At 45.6% G+C, this 24,453-nt stretch overlaps 1 protein-coding gene across 1 annotated transcript in view; it reads left to right on the plus strand.

Annotated features, from left to right (window-relative positions):
• The window catches only part of CTDSPL (CTD small phosphatase like), a 136,377-nt gene that overhangs the window by 106,535 nt on the left and 5,389 nt on the right, over nt 1-24,453 (plus strand). Inside the window, exons 4-8 of the mRNA XM_021717710.1 lie at nt 2,414-2,446; nt 8,754-8,855; nt 12,306-12,362; nt 15,840-15,932; nt 19,982-20,167. Coding sequence (XP_021573385.1) covers nt 2,414-2,446; nt 8,754-8,855; nt 12,306-12,362; nt 15,840-15,932; nt 19,982-20,167 — 471 coding nt within the window. The remainder of the gene's footprint in view (nt 1-2,413; nt 2,447-8,753; nt 8,856-12,305; nt 12,363-15,839; nt 15,933-19,981; nt 20,168-24,453) is intronic.

The raw sequence follows: 24,453 nt of genomic DNA on the forward strand, positions 1-24,453 counted from the left end.
TTATACTCAAATTGGTCAAGACACACAGGACACAAAGCCCATGCCTGTTAGATGTGGAAGCAGATTCTAGGCCCATCTGCTAAGTCCTCAGATGTCCCTGCCTCTTGGAATTCAGCATGCTAGAGGAAAAGGAAAGGCCGTGGACAGAGTGGAACAGGTGACCTCTAGGGTTCTACTCAATCTACTTGGAGAAATGAGGATTTGAAGCCTTCCAGGGTCATGCTGCTTCTGTAGCAGTGGCTTGGGTAGCTGCCACTGCTACCATCACAGCCACAACCTGGACCTGCAAGCCCACAGCCAGAGGTTAGGAGGAATCAGTACCCAGAAGACCCCAATGACAGAGACCACAAAGGGCTTCTAAAGACAAAGACTACTTAAAAGGGATTACGGGACACTCACAAATATACGCACACCCCATGTGTACATGCTCACACATACATGAAGGTCTCTGGGGTAATTTTCAAGTCCAAGTATCTTTCTAGATCAGCACCTTTGCTTGCTCATGGTCGGTGTTTTTCAGATGTGTTGTTGTGGTCTCTCATATCACTGATGTGCTTATCTCATCAAAAGTGTGGTTCTGAAGGTGCACCTGTATGCAAGGGCTCCTGCATCTAAAAGTTGGAAATAATATTAACAACTTCTGAAATGAATTTCTCAGTACAAGTTATTGAAACCTAGGATTTGATTGGATTGCACCATCTGTTGGAGAGCAGCATAGCTCTACCTTGAATGATGCCAAAAGGCGGTTTAGAATCCTTAAAACAAGCCCCAAGTCTCCCAAAAAAAGGCAAGAGCCATCGAGGTTGTCTCAAGAGGAAACGGTAGTTGCGGTTACACTGCAGAGGTGATGACTAGGGGCTGGAGATAATAAAGAAGTTGTTAAATGGTTCTTAGTGTCAAAACAGAGCTCAGAAAGGTGCCACCTGCCTTTGCCAAACATCAGTTTTGACCCCTTCACATGAGACCTCATTATCACCAAGACCCCTTAATGACAATGGACACATCTTTTCACAAATTCTTCATTGTGGAGGCATGAAGCTGTGCATCTCCTTACTGGGTCATCTAAAGAAGAAGGAGAAACATAAAAACTGGAAATGCTCAATGGAAATAGATTTTTTAAAATTAGCATTTCTTAATAATGCTAAAATGAGGTGTTTCAATTAACCAGATTTGGAATGGCTGGAATTGGGGGCTGAGGAATTGCTGAGACCCTTCCTTAGAGCCTAGATTTTCTTAACACTCCCAGAGTGTTCCTGCCTTAAAAAGGAAAGCTGTCCCTATGTCTGTGGCCTGAAAGGGAACTTCTTGAACCTTGCCTTGTCCCCTCTCCCCAGCCCTCCCCTAGAGGAGGACCTGGAATGACCAGGGGATTCCTTGTAATCTGGTGAACTTGTCTCTCTTTCCCTGCATATGATAGTGACTTAGTCTTTTTATGGGGGGAAAAAAAACTTTTTTAAAAGAAGAAACAGGCCGGGCTCGGTGGCTCAGCCTGTAATTCCAGCACTTTGGCAGACCAAGACGAGTGGATTGCCCAAGCCTGCCAGTTCGAGACCCGCCCAGGCAACTTGGCGAGACCTCGTCTCCACAATAAATAAAAAACTAGCCGGGCATGATAGCACGTGCCTGTAGTTCCGGCTACTTGGAAGGCTGAGGCGGAAGGATGGCCGGAGCCCAGCAGGTCTAGACTGCGGTGGCCGGGAGCGTGCCACTGCACTCCAGTCTGGGCAACAGAGTGAGACTCCAACTCAAAAAAAAAAGAAGAAGAAACAAGCTGGGCACAATGGCTCACACCTGTAATCCTAGCATTTTGGGAGGCAGAGGCGAGAGGATTTCCTGAGCTCAGGATTTCAAGACCAACCTGGGCAACTTGGAGAGACCTTGTCTCTACAATAAATCAAAAAGTTAGCTGGAGGTGGTGGCGCATGCCGGTAGTTCCAGCTACTTGGAAGGCTGAGACAGAAGGATCACCTGAGCCCTACAGGTTGAGGCTGGGATGGCCATGAGCATGCCACTGCACTCCAGCCTGGGCAAAATAGTGAGATTCCAACTCAAAAAAAAGAGAAGACACATACCAGTTTTAATGGGCCTCCAGGATTAAAGTAAGGTATGCATTTTCATTTAATCAAGAATTGAATTCCTGGGAGTAAGGGAGGCACTACTTAAATAAGCAAGATGTTGAGTGAGCCTCTGGGGTCCAGCCTGACTTGTTACGGGAGGGGGTGTCTGGGAGACAGAAGGAGCCTGGTGGCCTAACTGGAAGGTCTTCGGGTCCCTCCTGTTCACTAAATGCCACCAAGGTGCAGAGAACAGGAAGTCATATAGCTGCTGAACTCGAGAGTACTTTGAAGTTTCTTTGAGGATATGATCTTCTTCTCTTTAAACCTGACAATGATTGTTTTTTCTTTTTCCTCAGGGTGACCAGAGGCAGGTCATTCCCATACCAAGTGTATGTATACTTATTCCAATTTTCTTGAAACATTCATAGAATCTTGTTGTCTATGGGCCTACTAATATAAAAGACTTTTTTAAATGTTCTTGCTTATGTGGTATAAACAGCTCTGTTTTGTTAAAAAGAAAAATGAAGCTACATTTTAAACTGTGAGCAGGAAGTTCTGTACAGAGATAGTTTTCTTTCTCAGGAATGGTGGGACAGCCAGCACCTAGTAACCCAATCATCATCTTTCCTTTCTCTCTGGGAAGAGCCTCCCAGCTTAATTACCTGAGATAGCTTGGAGCTTGGAACCCTGATCCCACCCCAACACCTTAGCCCTAACTCCAAAGATTGGGGAGAACATACTTTTGCCCAGACATGGTTCTTTGAGGCAGGTTCGGTCTGGTAGAACTGGGCTCACCAAGCTCAGACCCTAGGTGACCAGATCATTTCTAACTTAACAGTGTTGGTAGCTTGGCTATAGCTCTGAGATCAGAGAAAGTCACCTTAATTATATTCCCTGAACTTGCAGGGCCCACCCACACCACAGGCCAGCTAAGCTGCAACTCTGCCCCAGCTAAGCACTCCCCAGGGCCACCCCACTTGTGTTGTCGCCCTGGAATTTAGGAGAGAAGCTGTGCCAGTGGTTCATCCCAGTACGGGTCTGCACCAGCCACCGCTCAGCCATCTGCTGTCCCCATCCCCGCTGTCCCTTTTCCTCTCACTCTACCAGCAGAACCACCCAGCCTGAGGCTAGTCAGCAAGAAGCAAACTGTAAACCAGCTCCAAAAGAAACAAAGAAACGTGTAGTCATAATGTCTATATCAAACACCTTTCAAACAGTCCTGTGTCCTTAAAGAAGGATTTAGGTTTCAGAACATGTCCATAAATCGATATTTTCATTTAAGTATAATCTGATTCAGGTTTCCTGATTCAAATCTGTTTGTCTGTTTTTTCTGGGATTTTCACATGTTCTGGGAACATCCAAGAGACCCAGCAATCTTATGTTGAAAGGAGTGGATTTCCAAGGACTTGGTAGTATCACCCACACATTGCCCAGATAGTTTTTGATAATTTCATTTTTCTCAAAACTAACTCTCCATTGACTAACAAGTTGCAAGAGTTTGTGGAGTGATTCGGACTTTACCTGAAGTTTGGGCTTTGTTGGGAAAACTGGCTTTTATTAAAAAGATTGATCAAGCCACACAACTTTTTAACCAGTGTTTGAGGGAGATAACCAATGGGGTTAATACCAGAAGACTCCTTTTAGCCTTTAAACAGAGTAGTTTCAGATATTTTTTTCTGCAAAGATACCTGCATTAAACAGGTAGCAGGTAGCATTTCTCCCTCCACCTTCAATATCACTCCTACTGTTTTTTTCTCAAAGTTAATCCACAACTGTCTGTAAAGTGAAGTGCTAACTGAGAGCATTTGACAGTATAAAAACCCCACTGAGGAAACTGACCCTTTTCCCACAAATGTAGACTCAGTCATATACAGAAATCTGTAATAAAATAAGCAAGGGAAAGAAGGTTCCTTGTGTAATTTATCCCAGTATTAAATCAATAAAATTGTGACTGTGTCCTACATATGAGACTCTGGTTAAAGCCTTTGAACTACCTTGCCCAGAAACAAGCTGGAGTAACTTGCATTTTTGAATGATGACTTCCAGAGAAGCAGTTCCACTGGGAGTCACAGTATGATCTCCACTGCCCACCTGGGGGCCAGTGGGGATCTGCTGCAAGACCTGCACCAACCTGAGAAGACCCCAGGTTCCATAAGCAGAGTGGTCCTGGCCTTTCTGGACCACTGTGGGACTTAGTCAGTGTTGAGAGCCCTAAGAGCTTAGGGCTACACACAGGACCAGAAATCCAGGCTTGTGTTGAGCCACCAAACTGAGTTCTACAACCTCCTGAAAACTTTCTCTGGCCCTGAAGGTGAAGAGTGCCTCTGGGCTTTTGGGTACCCAGAGCAGCTCCAGCTGGGGTCTCCATCTCTGCTTGTCACCTCACTCCTCTCTGTCATTCGTGTGCTGCTCTGTTCATTATGTGCACATTTGGTCTTAACTTTTTACTAGGGTAATTCAAGCTCATGGCTAATTTTAAAATGCTGAAAGATTAAAATAGAAAGAAAAAATCCCCCAGCATAGTCCTACTACCTAGAATAACCACTTTTAATATATGTCATGTATCTTTCCAGAAATTTTCCAGACAGACACAAGCATATTTATACAAGTGAGGTTTTGTTGCACCCTACATTCTGCAAATTGCTTGTTGCTTTTGACAAGATGCCTTAAACATCTTTCCAAATAGTAGTACGTATATATCTGCCTCATTGTTTTATATATCACTGATGGCATTACCTTGTTTCTACTTCTGAGCCATTACAAGTATTTATCTTAAAAATATCCCTGTACCTATGTGCTTATGGACTTGTGTGATAGTTCTGTATGATTAGTTTCTAGTTCTGGGAATGTTGGGTCAAAGGATATATTTTACATTACTGGTACATTAAAGCCAAAGTGTCCTCCAAAAGCCTATGCTAATATACATTCCCAAAAAGAGTTTATGAGATTTCCTCATACCCTTACAGAAAATGGTTATCAAATGTGTTAACCTTTGCTAATCTGAAAGTAAAGAATGGTATTGATTTATTGCTTTGATTTGCATTTCTTTATGAGTGAGTGAACAGCCTTTCACAAGTTCATTGGCTTTATGTCTTTCTTCTTCCTTATTCATTTCTTCATATTTTTGGTGTGTGTTATCTTTTTACATTTTAAATATTATCCTGTCCTTTTTGACTCTTGGATTTTATATTTTATTCTAGTATTTTAATGGTCTTATTATTGCACTTAAATCTTTGGTCCATTTAGAATTTATGTTGGTGTAAGGCCTGGCAATCCATTTAGATTTTATGTTGGTATAAGGCCTGGTTGGTCTAAGATCAAGTAGCAATCTGTCTTTTTTTCCAAGTGGCTACTATGTTGTCCCAGCACCATTTATTGAGTAATCATCTTTTATACACCTATCGGAAGTGACATCTTTATCTGGACTGTTAAAAGTTCCACTTAGTAGCATGTGTCTCCCCACTATGGACTGGGATTTAGGGCCTTCCTTACTGGAAAGGTTCATGGGCTATTTGGTGAAAGTGAGATATTGAAAGGTAAGAAAAAGATGCAGGAGGAATAAAAGTTTAGAAACCACTGAAGTTTGGGTGGTCATGTCTTGAGGTGAGCACTCAGAAGCTTTGATCTCAGTAAGGCATGTCACTGGGACTATAACCCGAATCCTGCTGTTCCCACTTAAATCACACACCACTCTCACGAACACAAGGTAGGCAGTGTAACTGAGCCAGAAAAAAGGCTGAAAGGGGAAGAATTTGTTATCTAACCGCAGTGTTTCTATGCTATTTGCCTAAAGCTTTTAATAAAGTGGTAGCGCACTCCTTTCCACTAAAGCGCTCTGCAGAACAACTATTCTAGTGGAAACCAGTCTGGAATCTTCCTTGGCCTCTTCTTGCAGTAAGCCCTGAGTCCTCTGCCCTGAATGTGGAGGCTTGGGGAGCACAGCGTGCGTACTCTGAGCCTGAGAAATCTTAAGTAAGAAAACAATTATCTCATGTACCAAGAAGTACCATAGCTATATAGTTTATGAGGATGTGTGGGATGGGTATTCCAGAGGAAATAGCCTTAGTGCTGTCATGGCTGCCAGGTCACTGTCGGGGAGAGGAAGTTTCAGATTTACTTCCCAGGAAGAGAAGTAGAATGAACACCATTCCCAAACCTTATCACAGTCCCTCCTTCCTCCTCCGCTCTGTTCCCTGCAATGCTTTCTGTGGGCATGTAAGCAAGTGATTTTGTATATAGAAAAGGCCCTTCTTGATATAACTGATATTTCTCTTGTTCTTCAGCTTTCTGAGGGCCTCAGAAAATTTGGTTCAGGAAATTTTTTAGTTAACGATTCAAGCATCACCTGAACAGATCAATTGAAGTGTGCATTGCCAAGGACACAACTGCCCTGAAGAATTCTTACCAGTAGGCTGAAGAATTTGCATTAATCTAAAACTAAGCTCTCAGAGAAGCTGTATGCATTTAGGAAACAGCCAAAGATTAATGGAACCCTCCTAGCCTACTGTCCCCCAGAGTGGCCTTGTTCATTGCAATGCAAAATCAATAGCTTGTTTAATAGGAGTCTCACCCTTGATCTTTCCTTTCTTAGATTTCAGTACAGAAAGGATTTTACTTACTGTTAACTCAGAATGCTTGTAAAATGTGGGCTAAATATGTTAAGAAAGTAATTTTTATCCTCAGCTTTGGAAAATAACAGCCACTGTTGGCAGATCTTTGATGTTTTCAGATATGCTGGGGATAGAATTTCTAGATCCTTATTTTCCAGGCTCGCAATTAAATTAATAAGTTAAAATGTTGTCTTAATAGTATTGTATAAACACATAAGGGAAGGACTAGAGACATACTAAAGTCAAACCGAGGGGCACAGAAAAGGAAACAGTGGTGCTTTATTCTCACATGTCTGTATTCTTTGCAATGAGAATGTGTTTTTATATTACATAATTGTGTATTAAAAATTAAAACTAATCTTATTCTGGTCCCAAACATGCTTTCTGCTCTGTCCCAAACAACAGAAATAGCCCAAATCCTCTCTATTATGTTCACTTAGAGAGTTCGTCATCCCCGCTTTTTAAAAATACTTTTTGATGTAAAACTTCTTGCAAGTTTAATGTCTTCTTATTAACCTGCTGACTCACTCATTGGTTTATAATGAAGGATAGAGTTCTATCTAGGTACCCAGATTCCACGTCCATTTCCAAGGTAAATCCCACATCTCTTCCCAGAACTGTAGGATTAGGGAGGACCCCCTGGCCAGCTTTTGTTAGAGCCAAGGGTGTTGGGAGGACTTCAAGGCTCTTTCTTCTGGACAACTCTGGAAAAGGATGAAATGCCTGTGCTCACTAGAGAGAGCCCCTCTAGAGTTAGAAATGCTCGTGTCCCCACATAACTTCTTCCTGGGTAGCCCTGGACCGTCCCTGTCTGCCAAGGTGATCACTGTACTTGCAGATTTACCTAACCTTTTGACTGCCTGTGTTGCATTCACTGTTGAATCAACTAAAGTCCAAAATTTATTTTTGATCATTGACTAACTTTAAGTTTAATAAGCCAAAAGAAAAAAAGATGAAATAGCCGTTTAAAAGAGAGTAAATACCTCTTTATTTCATTTTGTATCTTGTTTCATTTGATACACTAAATTTAGAATTTAGCCATTCTCCAGTGGCTAGGGATAGCTTTTTCTTGTGTTTTGTTTAACATCAAACATTAAACAGAGTTTGACCTTCTTACAGGACAGAAAATTAACTAGTTAACATTGGACATTTAATATTGCCACAAAGTAAACTAAAATACTTCAGATCATTTTTGGATTTAGACAAGTCCCGATATAAATACTCTAAATCAAATGAGGTTAGCATTGTATTAACTCTTTATGACTTCTTTATCATGAGATTAGAATCTGCTACTACAAATACACATGAATAGGTTTTCTGGTTAACACACAACATGTGGATTAAAGTTTAACTTTCAGAGGCAAAGAAATCCAAGAGCTAACAATGCCACATTTACTCAGTGTTATGCCACAGTGGGGCAGGCACCAGGCAGGCCCTGTACCTGGACCGGTTTTGCTTTTGTTTCCTAGGATTGGGGGTAACTTTGGATTGCGTTTTGCTGGTACTCTATAATTTTTCTTCAAGTTGTAAAAAAAATCTCATGCACTTAAAAAAAAAAAACTGGTTCCAACATAGCTTTAAAATATACTTATGTGCCACAGTGATTTCCGGGCAAAACAGAACCTCAGGACATGGGCCTGCATAGTTACACCTATAATAATTAAACACTCATTTTTGTGTAATTCATTTTAACAGTAACAATAGCCACCAACATATGTGCCAGACAAAATGCTGAGTGTTTGACTTCCATTATAACAGATAACAATAACCTTTCATGGTAGGTATAATTATCCCAACTTACAACCAAGAAAGTGACAGAGCTGATATTCAAATCCAGGTTTGTCTGGTTCCAAAGCCTAGTCCCTCATAGTAGTCATTCAGGTAATGGCATAGTGTTTTGTTTGGTAAAAACTTCAATTGCAAACTCCTTATTCATATTGTGCTTAATAAAATTTCATGATATACTTGACCAGGCATTTAAATGCTTGCTTTCATTTATGCTTTCATTAACATCGTATAATACAGTAATGAGGGAATTGGTTTGTCTTTTACATAAAGGTAATAATGATTTCCCCCCCCCCTTTAGCCACCAGCTAAATACCTCCTTCCAGAGGTGACGGTGCTTGACTACGGAAAGAAATGTGTGGTCATTGATTTAGATGAGACGTTGGTGCACAGTTCATTTAAGGTAAATCAGCATTAAAAAAATGTCTGTGAGCTTTGTGATTTACTCACAATTGTATTGGAAAATGAAAAATAAAAAGGACAAAAGCTTGTGGTTGTTAGTGTATGGCTTCACTCTTCACGAAGAAATCCCCGCAGCTGCTTATTAACCCAGGTGAACATTAACTAAAGTAGTTGCATATTAACAGAATTAGTTGGGAGAAAAACGCTGGGCTGCCCATATCACTGGGACCTCATTCTTACTCATGAGATTTGAGCTTTTGAACACTCTAATCCCCTACTTTTCAGACACAAGTATTCAGCGCCCTAGGACACTATTTGTATTTGTCAAGATAACCAGCATGCGATGTGTTTTATTAGGAGGGGCAGGGGAGGCACTGTTGGAAACTGTCCAACTGCCTGCTATCCTGGAGATTTTCCCAGATCAATTTCTGAAAGATGTCCAACTCTGAAGAAGACTTTCAGAGTTGACAGCATCTAAATGAATCCAGCCATTTATTTTGACTCTTGTCATGACAAGAGGTTGCTGGAATTTTTTATAAGCTAAGTGAGTACCTACCTTCATGACGTCCCTCATGAAGGATGAGGAGCTACAGTGATGTCTCTGAGTGAGCGCCAGACACTCTTCCTATCACCTTCCTTGCATTTCATCTTCCCACCAGAAAGACAACAAAAGTGAAGAATTATAAAAGACCGCCATACAGGAGTAACTGTGGCTACACTATTCAGAAATGAGTTAATTCACCATTTTTTGTTTCTTTTTAAAGTGAAAGAAATCGTTTAGAAAAGACAAATGGCCGGGCTCGGTGGCTCAGCCTGTAGTCCTGCGCCTTTGGGAGGCTGAGGTGAGTGGATTGCCCGAGCCCGCGGGTTCGAGACCCGCCTGGGCAGGCGAGACCTCATCTCTACAATAAAGTCAAAAAGTTAGCCGGGCGTGATAGCACGCGCCTGTAGTTCCAGCTACTCGGAAGGCTGAGGCGGAAGGATCGCCGGAGCCCAGCAGGTCGAGGCTGCGGTGGCCAGGAGTGGCCACTGCACTCTAGTCTGGGCAACAGAGTGAGACTCCAACTCAGAAAAAAAAAGAAAGAAACCACAAATGATGAAAAGGTTGAAAGTAGGAGATTGGCATATGGGAGAGAAGCAGCAGGTGTTTAGGGTTCTGCACAGTTCACCCTGTCTTCCTGGGGTTATTTCTGGCAGTGGGACTGCTCTGCTGTCGCTACTCAGCGGTACTGTGTTTCTTTTTCATTCCCAGCCCGGGTGAGACTCCCCTTACTTCACTGAGAGACATGAAGAGCACCATCTGTGATGGGGTGGGTTTCTCACGTAAACCATAGTCATTCCTTGCAAATCATATGGGAAGCAGGAGAGTTATCGGATAGGCCTGAACACATTTCTACCAGAAAGTAGAGTGGAAGAGGGACCTTGTTCTAGCCACTGGGGTGTCTAGGGACCACCTCATTCCCCAGCACTCGTGGGCCAGGCCCTTCCAGGATGGGGCCAGGTCCTTCCAGGGTTGGTCCAGGGGCTACAGAGGCCTTGTGTCTCAGCTCAGCCCTGGACAGCACTGGAAGCCTTTTCCCTGCCATCAACAGGTTGCTCAGGACTCATTCAAGTCCCTTTGAAGAAAAGTCCTTCAGAGCAGTTGCCATCATAACATAGAGAAATTCCTCCCAGCTAGCTCTGGGAGTGTGAGCAACATTGACCGGACGGCCTGAAGTTACTGAGGGTTCCTGGCTCCAAAGGCAGAGCCTTGGCAGCCCCTGGTGTCTCCAGATCCTGCTCGGAGGGCATTAATGCCGCAAGCTGATGTGAACAGTATTTCCTCATTTCTTCCCTCCCCTGGCCTGCCTATGTTTGCAGCCAGAATATTCTTTATGGTTTTCTGGGCATTTTATAGCCCTTTGAGAATGAAAGCTATAAACCCTCTGCCCCTTGAAAATATACAGCTCTGCAACACACAAGTTCATGGATGCCAGGCTGAGAACCCTAGCTGTAGCAGGGCCCCCTTCACATCAGCACAAAAGGCGAGTAGGGACCATGCTTGCTGTAAACTGGGGAATGGTTGTCTCTTTTAATACACTCTGTGGAATGTGATTTCATAATCTAGTGCCTTGCAAGAGTCTCTTCGGTCTTTCATTTTTTATCTTGATTCATTTTTGTTGTGATGTCATAAAATATTGAACTTATCCTTGACCTTCCAACCCTGGAAGTAAATAATCTGTGATCTTAGGCCTCAGATGCACTATTGAGTGCTTAGTAATGATGCTACAACCTGGAAGTGTCCATATTTTTTTAGTTTGGATATCAAAGAAGAGTATTTATGTGTATCGTGATGGACTTAAAGGCAGACCCCAGTTCGGAGTCTTACTAGAGACTCCATACCCCACACCCTTGCCTAGTGGCCACCACACAACACACACTTTCTGCAACACACTCTTTCTCTTTCTCCTTCTCCTTCTCCTTCTCCTTCTCCTTCTCTCTCTCTCTCTCTCTCTCTCTCTCTCTCTCTCTTTCTTTCTCTCTTCCCCCCCTTTCCATCCCCCTTCCTAAGGGTTTCCAGGCTGATGACTCACCTGGACCTTTTCATTTAAGTAATTTTCTTCCTGATTTGTGGAAAACTGTGTGTAAGTTCCTTGAGAACCTAGTGACTGCTGAAGAATAGTACTTGAATTTTAAATGTCATTAAGATTGCCAAAGAGTTATTTTAAATATCCAGAAGTTTGTGGGTACACTGGATATTGTGTTCCTCAGAGCAGAGCAGTCTAGGGAGGACTGGCATCCTCCCACCCCCCAAGGCAGGAGACGATTCCAGGCCACCAGGAAGGCCCTTGAAATCACTAATTCTCCGGACTGGAGGGGGCCATGGGCATTCATCAGAGCCTTGACTATAGCAGAGGAAGAAAGGAGAAACTGAGGTTCAGAGAGGAGAAGAGCCTCTGACTTCACCCCACCCGTCCTTGCCCTGCTTTGGGTCCATGTGCCCAGCAGTCCATCGTGGGGCAGCCCGCTTGTGGTTCCAAGTACAAATTGTTTTTCCTCAAGCAGCACTGTCCTATGGGCCCATCAGGTGATCAGCTTCCCCACTCCCACCCCGCCCCCACCCCTGGTGGCCAGCAGTGGTTCCCCATCACCCAGGAAGGGCTCTGGGTAAGACCTGGAGTTTCTGAAGAGCTTTATCCTTTAGCCAGGTTGTGCTACCCTTCATGGTTAAGGCCAGGCAGGTGATAAAGAGGTTGGACCAAGATGCTGAAAATGTAACATTCAGAACAGAAAATAATGTGCTTTCCTGCTTGTGTTTGTTTTAAGGAACCAAGGCATGCTTCAACATCCTCCCTCCTGAACTGTTTTTTCCAATAATCAAAACAGTGGTTCAGGCAAGCTTCTTTCTTGCTAAAATTTCCCAATTTTTTTGTTCTTTCAGCATATTAATTATAGTTTCTTTTCTCTCCAGCCTATTAGTAATGCTGATTTTATTGTTCCGGTTGAAATCGATGGAACTATACATCAGGTAAGAAATCGAAGCTAAATTTGAATTTCAGTTAGGATGTTGCAATAATCATATCTCCCATGAACTTTATTTCTAACTTCTCATTTCAATAGTAATTTTATTACTAAATCAAAAGGAAGCATACTTGTATAACACATACCATGTTTTTCTGCTTTATTTGACTCAGATGAATTTCTTTTATACTGAGTTTATGAGGAAAACTATAATCTATTCATAAATATTAGATGTGGTTGCAAGTTCAAATAGTTCTTTGATTTGATGCAGATTCTCAGAAGTTTCCATATCCCCCGCTGGCGTAGCTTGATGGTCTAATTAACTTCCTCATGTAATTGCTTTTGGCTACTCTCCTAGCAGGCCACAGGAAAATACCACAAGTCACCCACTTTTTGTGGATTCTCGGGAAAAGGTGTCCTTTTTCAATGCCAGCTGCTCCAGACTGACCTTGTTGCTCCCGTGTCGTCTTCTCCAGTGAATCTTTAGCAAGTGCCCAACCCAAAAGAAAAGGTGGGAAGGGCGTGAGCTCTTGGGTCAGCAGGCTGCTATGAATAAAGATGCCACCGTCAGTTGGCATGCATCTTCGTTTGTTCTGGCTCTTTTTTTTCCCCCCTTATCTGCATAAAGCTCTTCCGGAAATAGCTTCATTTGAAACGTTGGAAACATCATAGGAAAGCGAGCCTTGGAGGTTAAAGGGAGGGACTTTTTGTCAGGTTTTCCACAGGGATGATCTAACCATCTTCCTTGTCAGCTCTCAGGCCTTAAAGGGAGAGTAATTGGCCTGACATCCCAGGAAGGAAAAATCTTTCGTGGTCCTTGAGCCACAACAGGATGTCTTTCCTTAATGATGTCAGTAGTGTCTTTGGTTCTTGAGTATAGGACATCAGAACTGGCAAGGCCTTAGAAATCAGCCAGTCCAGTCACCTCATCATCCAGATGGAGAAACTGAGGCTCAGCCAGGGAAAGAGTTGTCTCAAGATCATACAATGGGAATAATTAAAATGAGAATCCAGCTTCCTCCCTTCTTCAGAACTCTTTCCCTGATACCAAAGTCCCTTCCCTCCCCTGTCCTTGGTTTCTTGCCTGTTTTCCGGGAAGTCCTGCCAGGAAACAGTGCCTGGGAAAAGCAGCCTTATCCCTAGCATTTTCATACTTTGTGCTCTTAAAAGCCATCACGGAGCCAAAACATTTGCAAAGGCATCAACTGAATTAACTCAGCATCTGAGAAGCAGTTAAGGCTTCTGCATTTATCTTGGCCCATGTGACAATGTACACATGATGAGACAAAGTAGAGGCTGCCCAATAGCATGGCAAGAATTAGGGGAGAAATTAATCCTCTGCACCACATGACCGGGAGCATGACTGGCCTATCCCTGCCAGCTCATTCTTGCAGGAGCCACTGCAGCTCCCCCACCCTCCTTCTTGACTGTGCTGTGCTACCCCTGGGTCCCAGGGCTGGGGTCAGAGATTCTCTCCTGAGGGAATGAAGCCACGGGCGCCAAGAGCAGGAGGACCAAGGCCCTGGCGAAGGCCGTGGCCTCGTTCAAGTAATCCAGGATAGGCTGTGCAGGTCCCAATGGGCCTATTCTCGGTTACTTGCACGGGGACGCGGGCCTGGACGCCGGCATCCGGGCCCAGGACCCTCCTCTCTGCCAGAGGCACCATCGCCAGAGTTCCCAAATCAGTCTCATGCCCTTGCATGTAGCAGAGCTTGCTTTCCAAGCTGTCCCCCAGGGAGACTGAGGACTGCAGGCTGCACCCATTCGCTGGCACCAAGGAGTCTCATGGGCAAAGTGGAAGCCTGGAGCTGCTGGACCACAGGCCCTGCCCTCTGCCTCTATCCCCGTCTCCCAGCTCCGCCCTAGGCCATCCTGTTCCTCCATCCCCTCAGTCTACCCTTGACCCTAGACCCATGCCCAACCTCCTCTTTCCGTCAGCCATGCGTTTTCCGCTGAGTCCTGGCCCTCCTGGGTACCTGCCTCTGGCGTCTTGAAAGTGACTTGGTTCTATGTAGAATTCCTTGGCTGGCAGCATGTCCTGGGAGGTGGTACAGACCCCCACCCCCTCCCTCCAGCTAGTCCTCCTGTAATTTATGCAACCTGCTCCATCTGCCATTCAAGGCCCTAGTGTGCTCACCACAACCTGCCTGTCACTTGTCTTCAGCCACTTCTCCCATCCCTGCTTCCCCCTCTTCTCTTCTGCCTCTGACGAGCGGACCCCAGGCTCTGGCCATTCTCTAGCACCTCAAGCATTTCCAGGCTTCCAGGTCTCACGCTCATACTGTTCCTCTGCCTATAATCTCACTGCTTCTCATCCTTATCGGCCTGGCGAACTCCTGTTTATCTTTCAAGGTCTAGGCCAAATGTTATCTTCTGTGATTCCCTCCCCTAAGAGGGGAGTTAATTGTCCTTAATTTATCCCTCTACTGTGTTTTTCATTGTGCCAAGTTTATTTTTATATATTTTTGCATATGTCTGCTCTAGACTGTGAGCTCTTCAAGGGCAAGGCCTGTGTTCTATTCATCTGTGTAACTGCTCGGCAGAATACAGAGCTGGGACTCAGTGATACGCTGAACTGAATTGTAAAGTGTTTGATTTCTTTTAGTGAACAACTAATTTCAAATGGAATGTATTCGAGTTTGTATTTGTTCCTCCTTCCCCCACGGCCTCTGTCTTCTCTCCTCAGCTTCGCCTTCTCTCCCACCTCCTTGTCTCCTCAGATTCCCTCAGCCTCCCTAGTCAGGATCCCCTGTGTGGGCTGAACCCTGGCCTCCTTATAGCCTCACGCTGGCCAGGCCCAAGGGGGCCTAGAGCCCAGGCATTCTAGAATGGGCTACCCTTTGCCTTCCGCTGCCTAGAGGCCCCCTGATGGCTTATTTCTGGGGTCCTGGAGTAGCATGGTTTTACACCGAAATGTCTGTTTTTGCACCGAGCCCAAGTAGAGTAATCTTGATGGTGTTGAGTAGATGGGCTCCCCGAGCTGACAAGGAAGGCCCTTCTTGCAGCTTTGCTGGGCCTGCACCTCAAGCCCAGGCCTTCTTAATGCGGGAGGTGTTCCATCCAGAATAGAAGCTGACAGCCGGAGCAATCCAGGCCTGCCAGGCCATAGGTCAGGCCTGGACCTCCAAAACGACAGTGGCTAGACGATGGCTTGAGCCTACATAGGTCCTGACCCTGAGCAGTTGCTGAGAAACACGTATGAAGTGAATGAGTCATTTCACACATAGTATAGCCCTTCCACTCGCTGCTTCTGAAAATCCCCAAAACCCTCAGTACCATAGTCTGCTTCCTTCTCCCCCTTGGTAGGTGTGGCTGCATGGAACTCAGACCCGAAGCCCAACCTGAGCAGTGCCACATCTGACCGGTTAGCCCCTCATGGAATCTGTGCCTCTGCTGCCAGTTCTTCCCACAGTGGGCATTTGTGCCCCAGGCCATCCCCAGCAGCTGCCATGACTGACCAGCCTGCTGTCTCCTGCCTTTGCAGGTATATGTGCTGAAGCGGCCTCACGTGGACGAGTTCCTCCAGAGGATGGGGCAGCTCTTTGAGTGTGTGCTCTTTACTGCCAGCTTGGCCAAGGTGAGTCCTGCTTCCCAGCCCTACCCTCCCAGCCTGCCATGCCCGGCCCCTCCACCCCTCTCCCCAATCTGTTAAGCAGTCCTTTGTTTTGGTGGGGGAAGTTATTTCTATGGTGACAGGTTCCCACCCCAGATGGGATGAATGCAGGCCATGTGCACAGTGCCAGCCTGAAAAGCTTCTGGGTTACCATGGTGACAGGGTACACTTGGAGCAAATGCTCCATCAAGTTGCAGCCACCTGAAACTGGTCATCCACAGACCAGGAAATCACACACGTACAGTGTGACCAAGAAAGGATGGCACACCTCTTATCCATTGACTGGCAACCCAATGCCAGAGGTCCGTGTGTCCTTGGGTTTAGTTTACATGAGTTTGGGGGAGAGACCACCAGAGACAATGTGTGGGCTGAATGGGAATTCTCATGTCTCTGGTATGTCGGGTGAACTCAGGTAAGTGACTTCACTTCCCTCACCTTGGTTTCTTCAGTAAATTGGGGATAATTCTATCTACCTTTTGGGGTAGCTCAAATTAGATAATGGATGGGGCTTAGCACGGTGTCTGTCTTGCATTCAGCAAGTATTATTGAGCCCTCACTGTGTTCCACACATTATGCTGAGCATTGTCCCATGGTAAGTGCTCCTGACGTTCATTATTTAGTATCTTAATGGTTAATGGTGACAAAATCATTCAGACATATTCTAGCTCTAAAGCTTGGTATGAATCTCTGATCCAGCGTCTGCACTGGCTCTGACCAAATAGAGTGGTTTCTTTGTTCGCTCCACTATTTAAGGAAACTAGCAGGTTCTCAGGCCCCCCAGTATGGTGTAGTCCCCCCTTCCCAGGGTGGTGGGTGCCTGTGCTGGGTCTCAGATGGGCCTTGCTCCTCCAAGAGGTCCTTGCCAGGACCGTCTCCTAACCCCTGACTCTGACAGGACCAACGCCATCTATTTGTTGCTGGTACCACCCATATCTCCATGGACACCTTGGAGACCCTCAGTGGCCCCAAAGTTGAGTTTTGTGGGGCCTAGGTTAGCCATCTGCACATCTCCAGGAGATTGCATGGCAGCTTTCTTCCCGTGTCCTGCCTCTGGGCAGCACCCTGGCACCCACACTCCGTTCTCTTCCTCCATGTCCCATGGCGTTGCCGGCCTGTATGTTCCTGGTCGCGTCCATCTCTCTGTGGTGGCAGAGGAGAGAAAGAGCTCTGCCTGTACACAGTTCTGCCAAGACTCATCACCAAGCTTGAGAGCATGAGCCAATGGAGAGTGAGTCCAAATCCTGTGTCTTGTTTTTGCATGCCAAAAAGAGAACAAGGCCTCAGGGAAGGCGGTGTCTTTCCCGGTGGGTAGTCTTTCAGAAAAGTGGTACCAAAACTAATTGTATCTGTAGCTTCAGTGGCTCTTCTGATAGTGCTCTGGGATGCTAAGAGAACCCGAAGTAATAACCAAAGAAATAACAAACAGAAGATTGCACCAGTGGCGGGGAACTGAGAGTTGCTTTTTCTTTGGCAAAATTGAAAACACTCTTCCTTGGCATTGTCCCCAGCATTTGCTTAAACATCCTTGTTCGGTTTCTCTGCCTGAACTGCTCCCACCTGCCCCTCCATCTGTCACTCCAACCCTTTGCTTGCTGCTCCTCCAACCTAGTGAGCTGAATCTGCTCCCAAGTTCACCCTCTTTCCTCCCTGATGTGTAAGTTCTGCTGACGGGCGGTCACTCCCCCAGTCCTTGCCCTCAACTCCCAGCCAGCAGCACTGGTGCAGAGCAACCCTTTGCCTGCTGCCCAGGAACCTGCAGAAGCCTCAACTGATGGTCAGACCTTTCGGTATCTGCTTCTTTGTCATACATTCCTTCATTCACCTGGCAAATATTTACTCAGTACCTATTATGTATCAAGCAGGGTACTAGGGACTGTGGATACCACAAAGAATGAAAGAGACAGAGTCCTTGCCCTCGTGAAGCTTACATTCTTCATAGTCATCTCTAAGACACCTTCTTGCAAGATGGCTGGGGTACCACCCACATGTTAATGATTACAAGGAAATGAATCGTCTCTATCTAGAGGTAGTCCCCCATAGCCCATGTGGGTCATGACTACTAGCATCACCAGCAGGAAACTGCACCACCCCGAGCTCTCACCACACTTGGTCAGTAAGAAACACAGCTGCTCCTGGACTCTGCCTCCCTCAGGATGTCCTTGGAGAGGGGGCGACTCTCCCATGAAATTGTGACTGCTACTGGTAGCCCTGTAGCCTGTGCCTGCATCTGTGCTGGCACGTGCCCTGCACTCAGAGTTGCTGTGCATCCCTCTGCAACACAACCAGTCTCCGTGGCAGGCTCCCTGGGTCCCCAGGGATGCCGGCTGTGCCCCTCACGTTGGTCTTAGTTTGGAGACCTGGCCTCACATCAGACCTGGAAATGCCACTCTTGGCCTCCAGGCTCTGCCACTCAGGATGGCCCATTCTTCTAGGTGTCCTTATTTTTGAGAATTTTATCTCAGGAACCCCTTTATTTCTTATCCAGGTTACCCTGCTTTGAGGGAAATTCCCCAAGCCGTGAGAGGGGGCCATTGAGGATGAACCCCAACAATGACTTGGGCTTCTAAACTCTCAGGCTCCAGGTCCATAGCAGCTGGTCTGGCCCAACTCCCCAGAGGACCTCTAGGGGGCAGTGTGGCCTCACACCACACACATTCAAAGCATCTCATTCATTCTGTGATGAAATGAATACTCACCGAGCACCTGCTGTGAGGCAGGTACTTTGTGAGGTGCTGGGGACATGGTGGTGAACATGACAGGCAAGGCCTGGGCCTTGACAGGTAAAGAGGAAATAAAGCAATCCCCCAGACTGCTGCTCTCTGAGGGAAGTGACCGTGAGGCCAAAGAGACGATCCAGAAAGGAGGATGGAGCGAACTCTAGATAGGTGGGGAGGGAAGCCTGGACCTGAGAAACGAGGAGATAGGAGTGATTCACGCAAAGAGCTGGGGAGAGCGTGATCCGTGCAGAGGGGACACTGATGCAAGGGTTCTGACACGCTCAAAGCCTACGTGCTCAGGCGGTTCGAGACGGCAGAGACCATTCGGCTGCGGTCGTGCGGGACACGGCAGGGAGGAGTGTGGGCCCTACTCCAAGTGCAGAGAGTCGGCAGTGGAGTTTTAAGCAGAGGAGTGACGTGATCAGATGCATGTCTTCCAGTGGCTACTCTGACAGCTTCGCAGTGGGTGGGCTGGAAAGGAGGCCCAGTGAGCCTCATGAGGAGGTTCACACAGCCATCAGGCTACAGATGAGAGGCTGAGACTAGAGGCAGTGGCAGTATAAACAGAGAGACGCAGGCAGAGTCTGGATGTGTGTGGAGATGAAACTGAGAAATTTCTGATGATTGGATATGAGAGAGATGGTATAATCCAGTGCCGCCTTCTATACACAGAGAGGAAAATAACTAGGCTGCTAAGACACACCCAATGATTAAGTCCATTTTATTTATTTATTTACTTTTTTAGTCAGAGTCTTACTCCGACACCCAGGCTGGAGTGCAGTGGCACACTCACGGCCATTGCAGCCTCAACCTGCTGGGCTCAGGTGATCCTTCTGCCTCAGCCTTCCAAGTAGCTGGAACCACAGGTGTGCACCACCACACCCAGTTAATTTTTTTTTTTTTTTTAATAGTAGTGATGAGGTCTGGCTAAATTGCCCAGGCTGGTCTTAAACCCCTGGGCCCAGGCAATCCTCTTTGCCTCTGCCTCCCAAAGTTTCTGGGATTATAGGTGTGAGCCACTGCACATGGCCTAAATCCCTTTTTGTAAAGGAAATCTGGGCCAGGCATGTGGCTCACACCTGTAATCCCAACATTTTGGGAGTCTGAAGCAGGAGGAATGCCTGAGCCCAGGAGGATTGGGGCTGTGGTGAGCCAGATTGTGCCACTGCATTCCAGCCTGGGCAACAGAGTGGGACCCCGACTCATAAAAAAAGGTCATCTGGATCTTGCTGCGGCAGGTCAAGATGTCTAGGGTCTTTCAGGTGCCCAGCCTTCACTATGACGCTTCCCTTCCAGTATGCAGACCCTGTGGCTGACCTACTAGACCGCTGGGGTGTTTTCCGGGCCCGGCTCTTCAGAGAATCATGTGTTTTTCATCGTGGGAACTACGTGAAGGACCTGAGTCGGCTCGGCCGGGAGCTGAGCAAAGTGATCATCGTGGACAATTCCCCTGCCTCATACATCTTCCATCCTGAGAATGCAGTAAGTAGCCCCAGCGAAAGAAAGTCTGGGGCTGCATGTGAGCCCTCTGTCTTGCCAGGCAGACACCACTTTTGAGCACCTACCTAGGAACATCTCTGGGCCTTGTCCTTGGTGAAATCCCAGCTCTTCCTCTTAGCATGTCATGGGCCAAGTGATGTAAGCTCACCTGGCCTCGGTGGCCTCATCTCTCAAATGGGAATTCTAGGAATACTGATCTAATGGGACTGTTGGAGCACGCAGTGTGACACAACATAAAAAGCACTTAGAACACCGCTTGAGACTAGTGAGTGCTCAGGGAGCCTGTATCTTCTCATTAGCATCAGTAGTGGTTACCAAGAAGTGCTCGTCCGTCATTAATCTTCCAGAGCTGGCTGCTGCCCAGGGCTTCATGACCCCTGTCGGCTCAGGCAGCCTGGGTGACCCCTTCGACAGAAGTGCTTCCTAAACAAGAATGAAAAAAGCACTTCAACAAGGTCTTCAGATAAGGCTGCCAAGCTTTGCCACCTCATAATGATGTCTAAAAAGCACACACTGGGAACATTTCCTACATAAAACTGCCTGGAGCATGGCAGCTCTCGGTGCCTACTCACCGGAAGCAGCACAATGCTCAGGGCGAGAGGGCCATGCCTTCTTGCCTCCCCACTCCCACTCCTATCTGACATTGCCAGGGAAGAGAGATCAGCCAGGCCTGCTGGTGACTGCCAAACCCTTAGCAGCAGCTGCCACGCCAGGCCCTCCTCTCGGACAGGTCTCCCTGGAGAGGTGCTTCCTCTTGAGCGCAGGTTTCCCAGACTCAGCAAAAGCCAACAGAAGGCCTTTCCTGGAGTCCAGAACCCTGTAGCTCCACTTGTAACAACAATAAAAAAAATCAAACTAGATTCAATTGGCTGGTATGTAATCATTATTTGAATAAAACACTCTAAATGTGTTATATATAAATATACATATTTTACTGAGTAAAGCAGATGCAACACCAGTGCCTTTTGGTAATTTGTCTCTGACAGACAAGGATTACTTAATAGAATCACAAGTTCATGATTACATCTGACAAAACTAACAGCTTTTTTTTTTTGAGTTGGGGTCTCACTCTGTCACCCAGGCTGGAGTACAGTGGCACAATGATTGCAGCTCACTGCAGCTTTGACTTCCTGGGCTCAGGCAATCCTCCCACCTCAACCTTCTGAGTAGCGGGGACTACAGGCATACATCACCATTCCTGGATAATTTTTTATTTTTTGGCAGAGACGAGGTCTTGCTATGTAACCAAGGCTGGTATCAAATTCCTAGGCTCAAGCATTCCCCCCCTCCGCCTCCCAAAGTGTTAAAATTACAGGCATGAGCCACCACGCTCAGCTGCTAACAGCTTCTTACATTGTCTAATATCCAAATTGTTCATATTGTTCCCTTCATCTTGAAATGTTTTCCACATTTGAATTGTTTCAATAGGATCCCAGCAAGGTCTATGCACTGTTTTGGTTGATATGTCTCTTAATCCCTTTGTAATCTGAACACCTCTCCTTTTCTACCCCTTTTCTTTTTTTTTAAAATCAATATTTTTTATTATGATGTTGTAGGGTACAGTTAAGTGTTAGGTATACAAATACGTTTCATTCAGGCACCCTGTTGATAAGAGTCCACCCCTTTTCCATGCCACTTATTTGGTGAAGAAACTGTTTATTTTTCTTTTCAAAATGTCCTGCAAGCCGGGCTCAGTGGTTCAGTCTGTAATCCCGTGCCTTGGGAGGCTGAGGTGAGTGGATTGCCTGAGCCCACGGGTTTGAGACCCGCTTGGGCAACTTGGTGAAACCTCATCTCTACAATAAATAAAAAAATTAACCAGGTGTGGTAGTGCGCGCCTGTAGTTCCAGCTAGTTGGAAGGCTGAGGCAGAAGGATCGTTGGAGCCCAGCAGGTCGAGGCTGCGGTGGCCTGGAGCGGCCACTGCACTCCAGTCTGGGTGACAGAGTGAGACTCCAACTCAAAAAAAAAAAAAAAAAGAGCCGGGCTTGGTGGCTCAGCCTGTAATCCCACGCCTTTGGGAGGCTGAGGTGAGTGGATTGCCTGAGCCTGCGGGTTCGAGACCCGCCTGGGCAACTTGACGAGACCTCACCTCTACAATAAATCAAAAATTAGCCAGGTGTGGAAGCGCGCTCCTGTAGTTCCAGCTAGTTGGAAGGCTGAGGCAGAAGGATCGTCGGAGCCCAGCAGGTCGAGGCTGCGGTGGCCGGGAGCGGCCACTGCTCTCCAGTCTGGGCGACAGAGTGAGATTCCAACTCAAAAAAAAAAAAAAAAAAAAAAAAGTCCTGCATTCTGGATCTATCTAGTTGCTGCCTTGTAGTGGTGCTTCATGTGATTTTCCAGCCGCCCTATACCCTTTAAGCAGTTACAGAGCTACTACTTGATTAGACTCAGTTTCCAGTTTTTGTTTTTTGGGGTTTTTTTTTCTTTTGCAAAAATACATTATGGGCATTGTCTGGTTATTGTATCATATCAGGAGGCATAAAATGTCAGGTCTCATCCCACGTTTAAAGTTTTAAAATTGATCATTGGGTTCAGGTGTTACTAGCCTGTCCATTATAAAATGCCCCGTTGACCTTTCACCTCACAGTTGTAGCAATTGATGAATATTGCTTCCATCCACTGTTTCATTAGGAATTGCAAAATGGTGGTTTCTATTTTCAGGCTAATGAGTTGGTGCTCTAGCAACCCCCAGAAGTAGCCAGTGAATTTTTTTTTTTTTTGGATGCTCAACTTTTCACCTTTAGCCAGTAGAGAATCCTTCAAATAACAATAGTCTGATATAGATTGGGTATCCCTGATCTGAAGTACTTAGGACCAGAAGTGTTTTGGGTTTTGGGGGGATTTTGGAATATTTGCATATACAAGGGGGGATGTCCAAAAAAAACCCCAGAATTATATTTTAGAGGGTGAACCCCTTGTAGTACACTCAGAATTTGTTCCTCCTGATCAAATGGTCAACCAAGGTTTTTATCTAGAAGTTTTGAGAAGGTTGTGTTAGAATTTACAGAAGAAATGTCCCGAGTTGTGGTAAACAGGTGACGGGTTCTTCCATCATGACAATGCATCTGCCCACACTGCACTGAGTATTCAGCAGTTTTTGACCAAAAACAGCATGACCCCCCCCATACCCCACCCTCCCTATTCACCTGATCTCACGCCGAGCAGCTCCGCCCCCCAGCAAATGAAAAAAACTCTCAGAGGGAAACATTTTGCTGATGCGGAATAGGTGAAACAAAAACAGCAGAAGTACTAAAAGGCATCAAAATTGACCCTGTTTTGAGCAGTGGAAAAAGCATCAAGATAAACATATTTCACCAATTGGAGAATACTCTGAAGGTGACTGAAGTTTAAACATGTAAGAATAAATACATAATTTTTTAATAAAAAAATTCCAGGGTTTTTGGTTCCTACCCCCCCACCACCACAGTATACGATGGGATGTCTTAGGGGTGGAATCCAAGTCTAAACATAGAATTCATGTATGTTTCATGCATGACTTACACACACAGTCTGAAGGTAATTTTACAAAATTTTAAAAATAATTTTGGGGACACTGAATAAACCATGTGTTGCATGCCTGCATTTTGACTTTGACTTGGCACAGGAGGTCAGGTGTGGAATTTTCTACTTGTGGCATCCCTTTGGCACTCAGAAAGTTTCAGATTTGGGGCATTTCAGAATTTGGATTTTCAGGTTAGTGATGCTTAGCCTGTAAGTTCCTTGCTTTCTGGTACAACAAGGTGTTCCGGGCTCATCTTGAGTATTTCTATTCTCAGCCCTGGAATCAGCCATTTTTCCATAGAGCCCACTTCCAATTAGTGGAAACAGTATTTAGGGGCCCCAGTTTCTATGAGCTTTTGTTGCTACTTTCGTTCCTCTAATTCTAGCCCACACTACAGGTTAGAGCAAAAAGTGACATATTTTAGAAAATCATAATTTTATACTAGTTTTTCCAATTCAACAGTAAGAGAACAGTCTTTCACTTTTTGTTTGTTTATTTGTATCTCATTCTCTTTTGCTGAAACTCTTGATTCCTGAAGATATTAGCAGAATGGCATCTTTGATTTACTCTTCAGTATACGTTTAATAATTTCAAAATGGCAGTGCTAATATTATTGCTAAAAATAAGACAACTAAATGCAGACGAGGGTTTTTTGGAGAGGTATACAGTCAGAATACTATATTTTAAAACCATTTGAAATAATTCTCTGTATGGTTGTGTCACCAACTTTATATACACTCAGGTTCATTTTGTATTGCTTTCTT

Source organism: Carlito syrichta, unplaced genomic scaffold (assembly GCF_000164805.1).
Source record: "Carlito syrichta isolate Samal-C Ts95f unplaced genomic scaffold, Tarsius_syrichta-2.0.1 Scaffold310396, whole genome shotgun sequence".
Taxonomy (NCBI): Eukaryota; Metazoa; Chordata; class Mammalia; order Primates; family Tarsiidae; genus Carlito; species Carlito syrichta.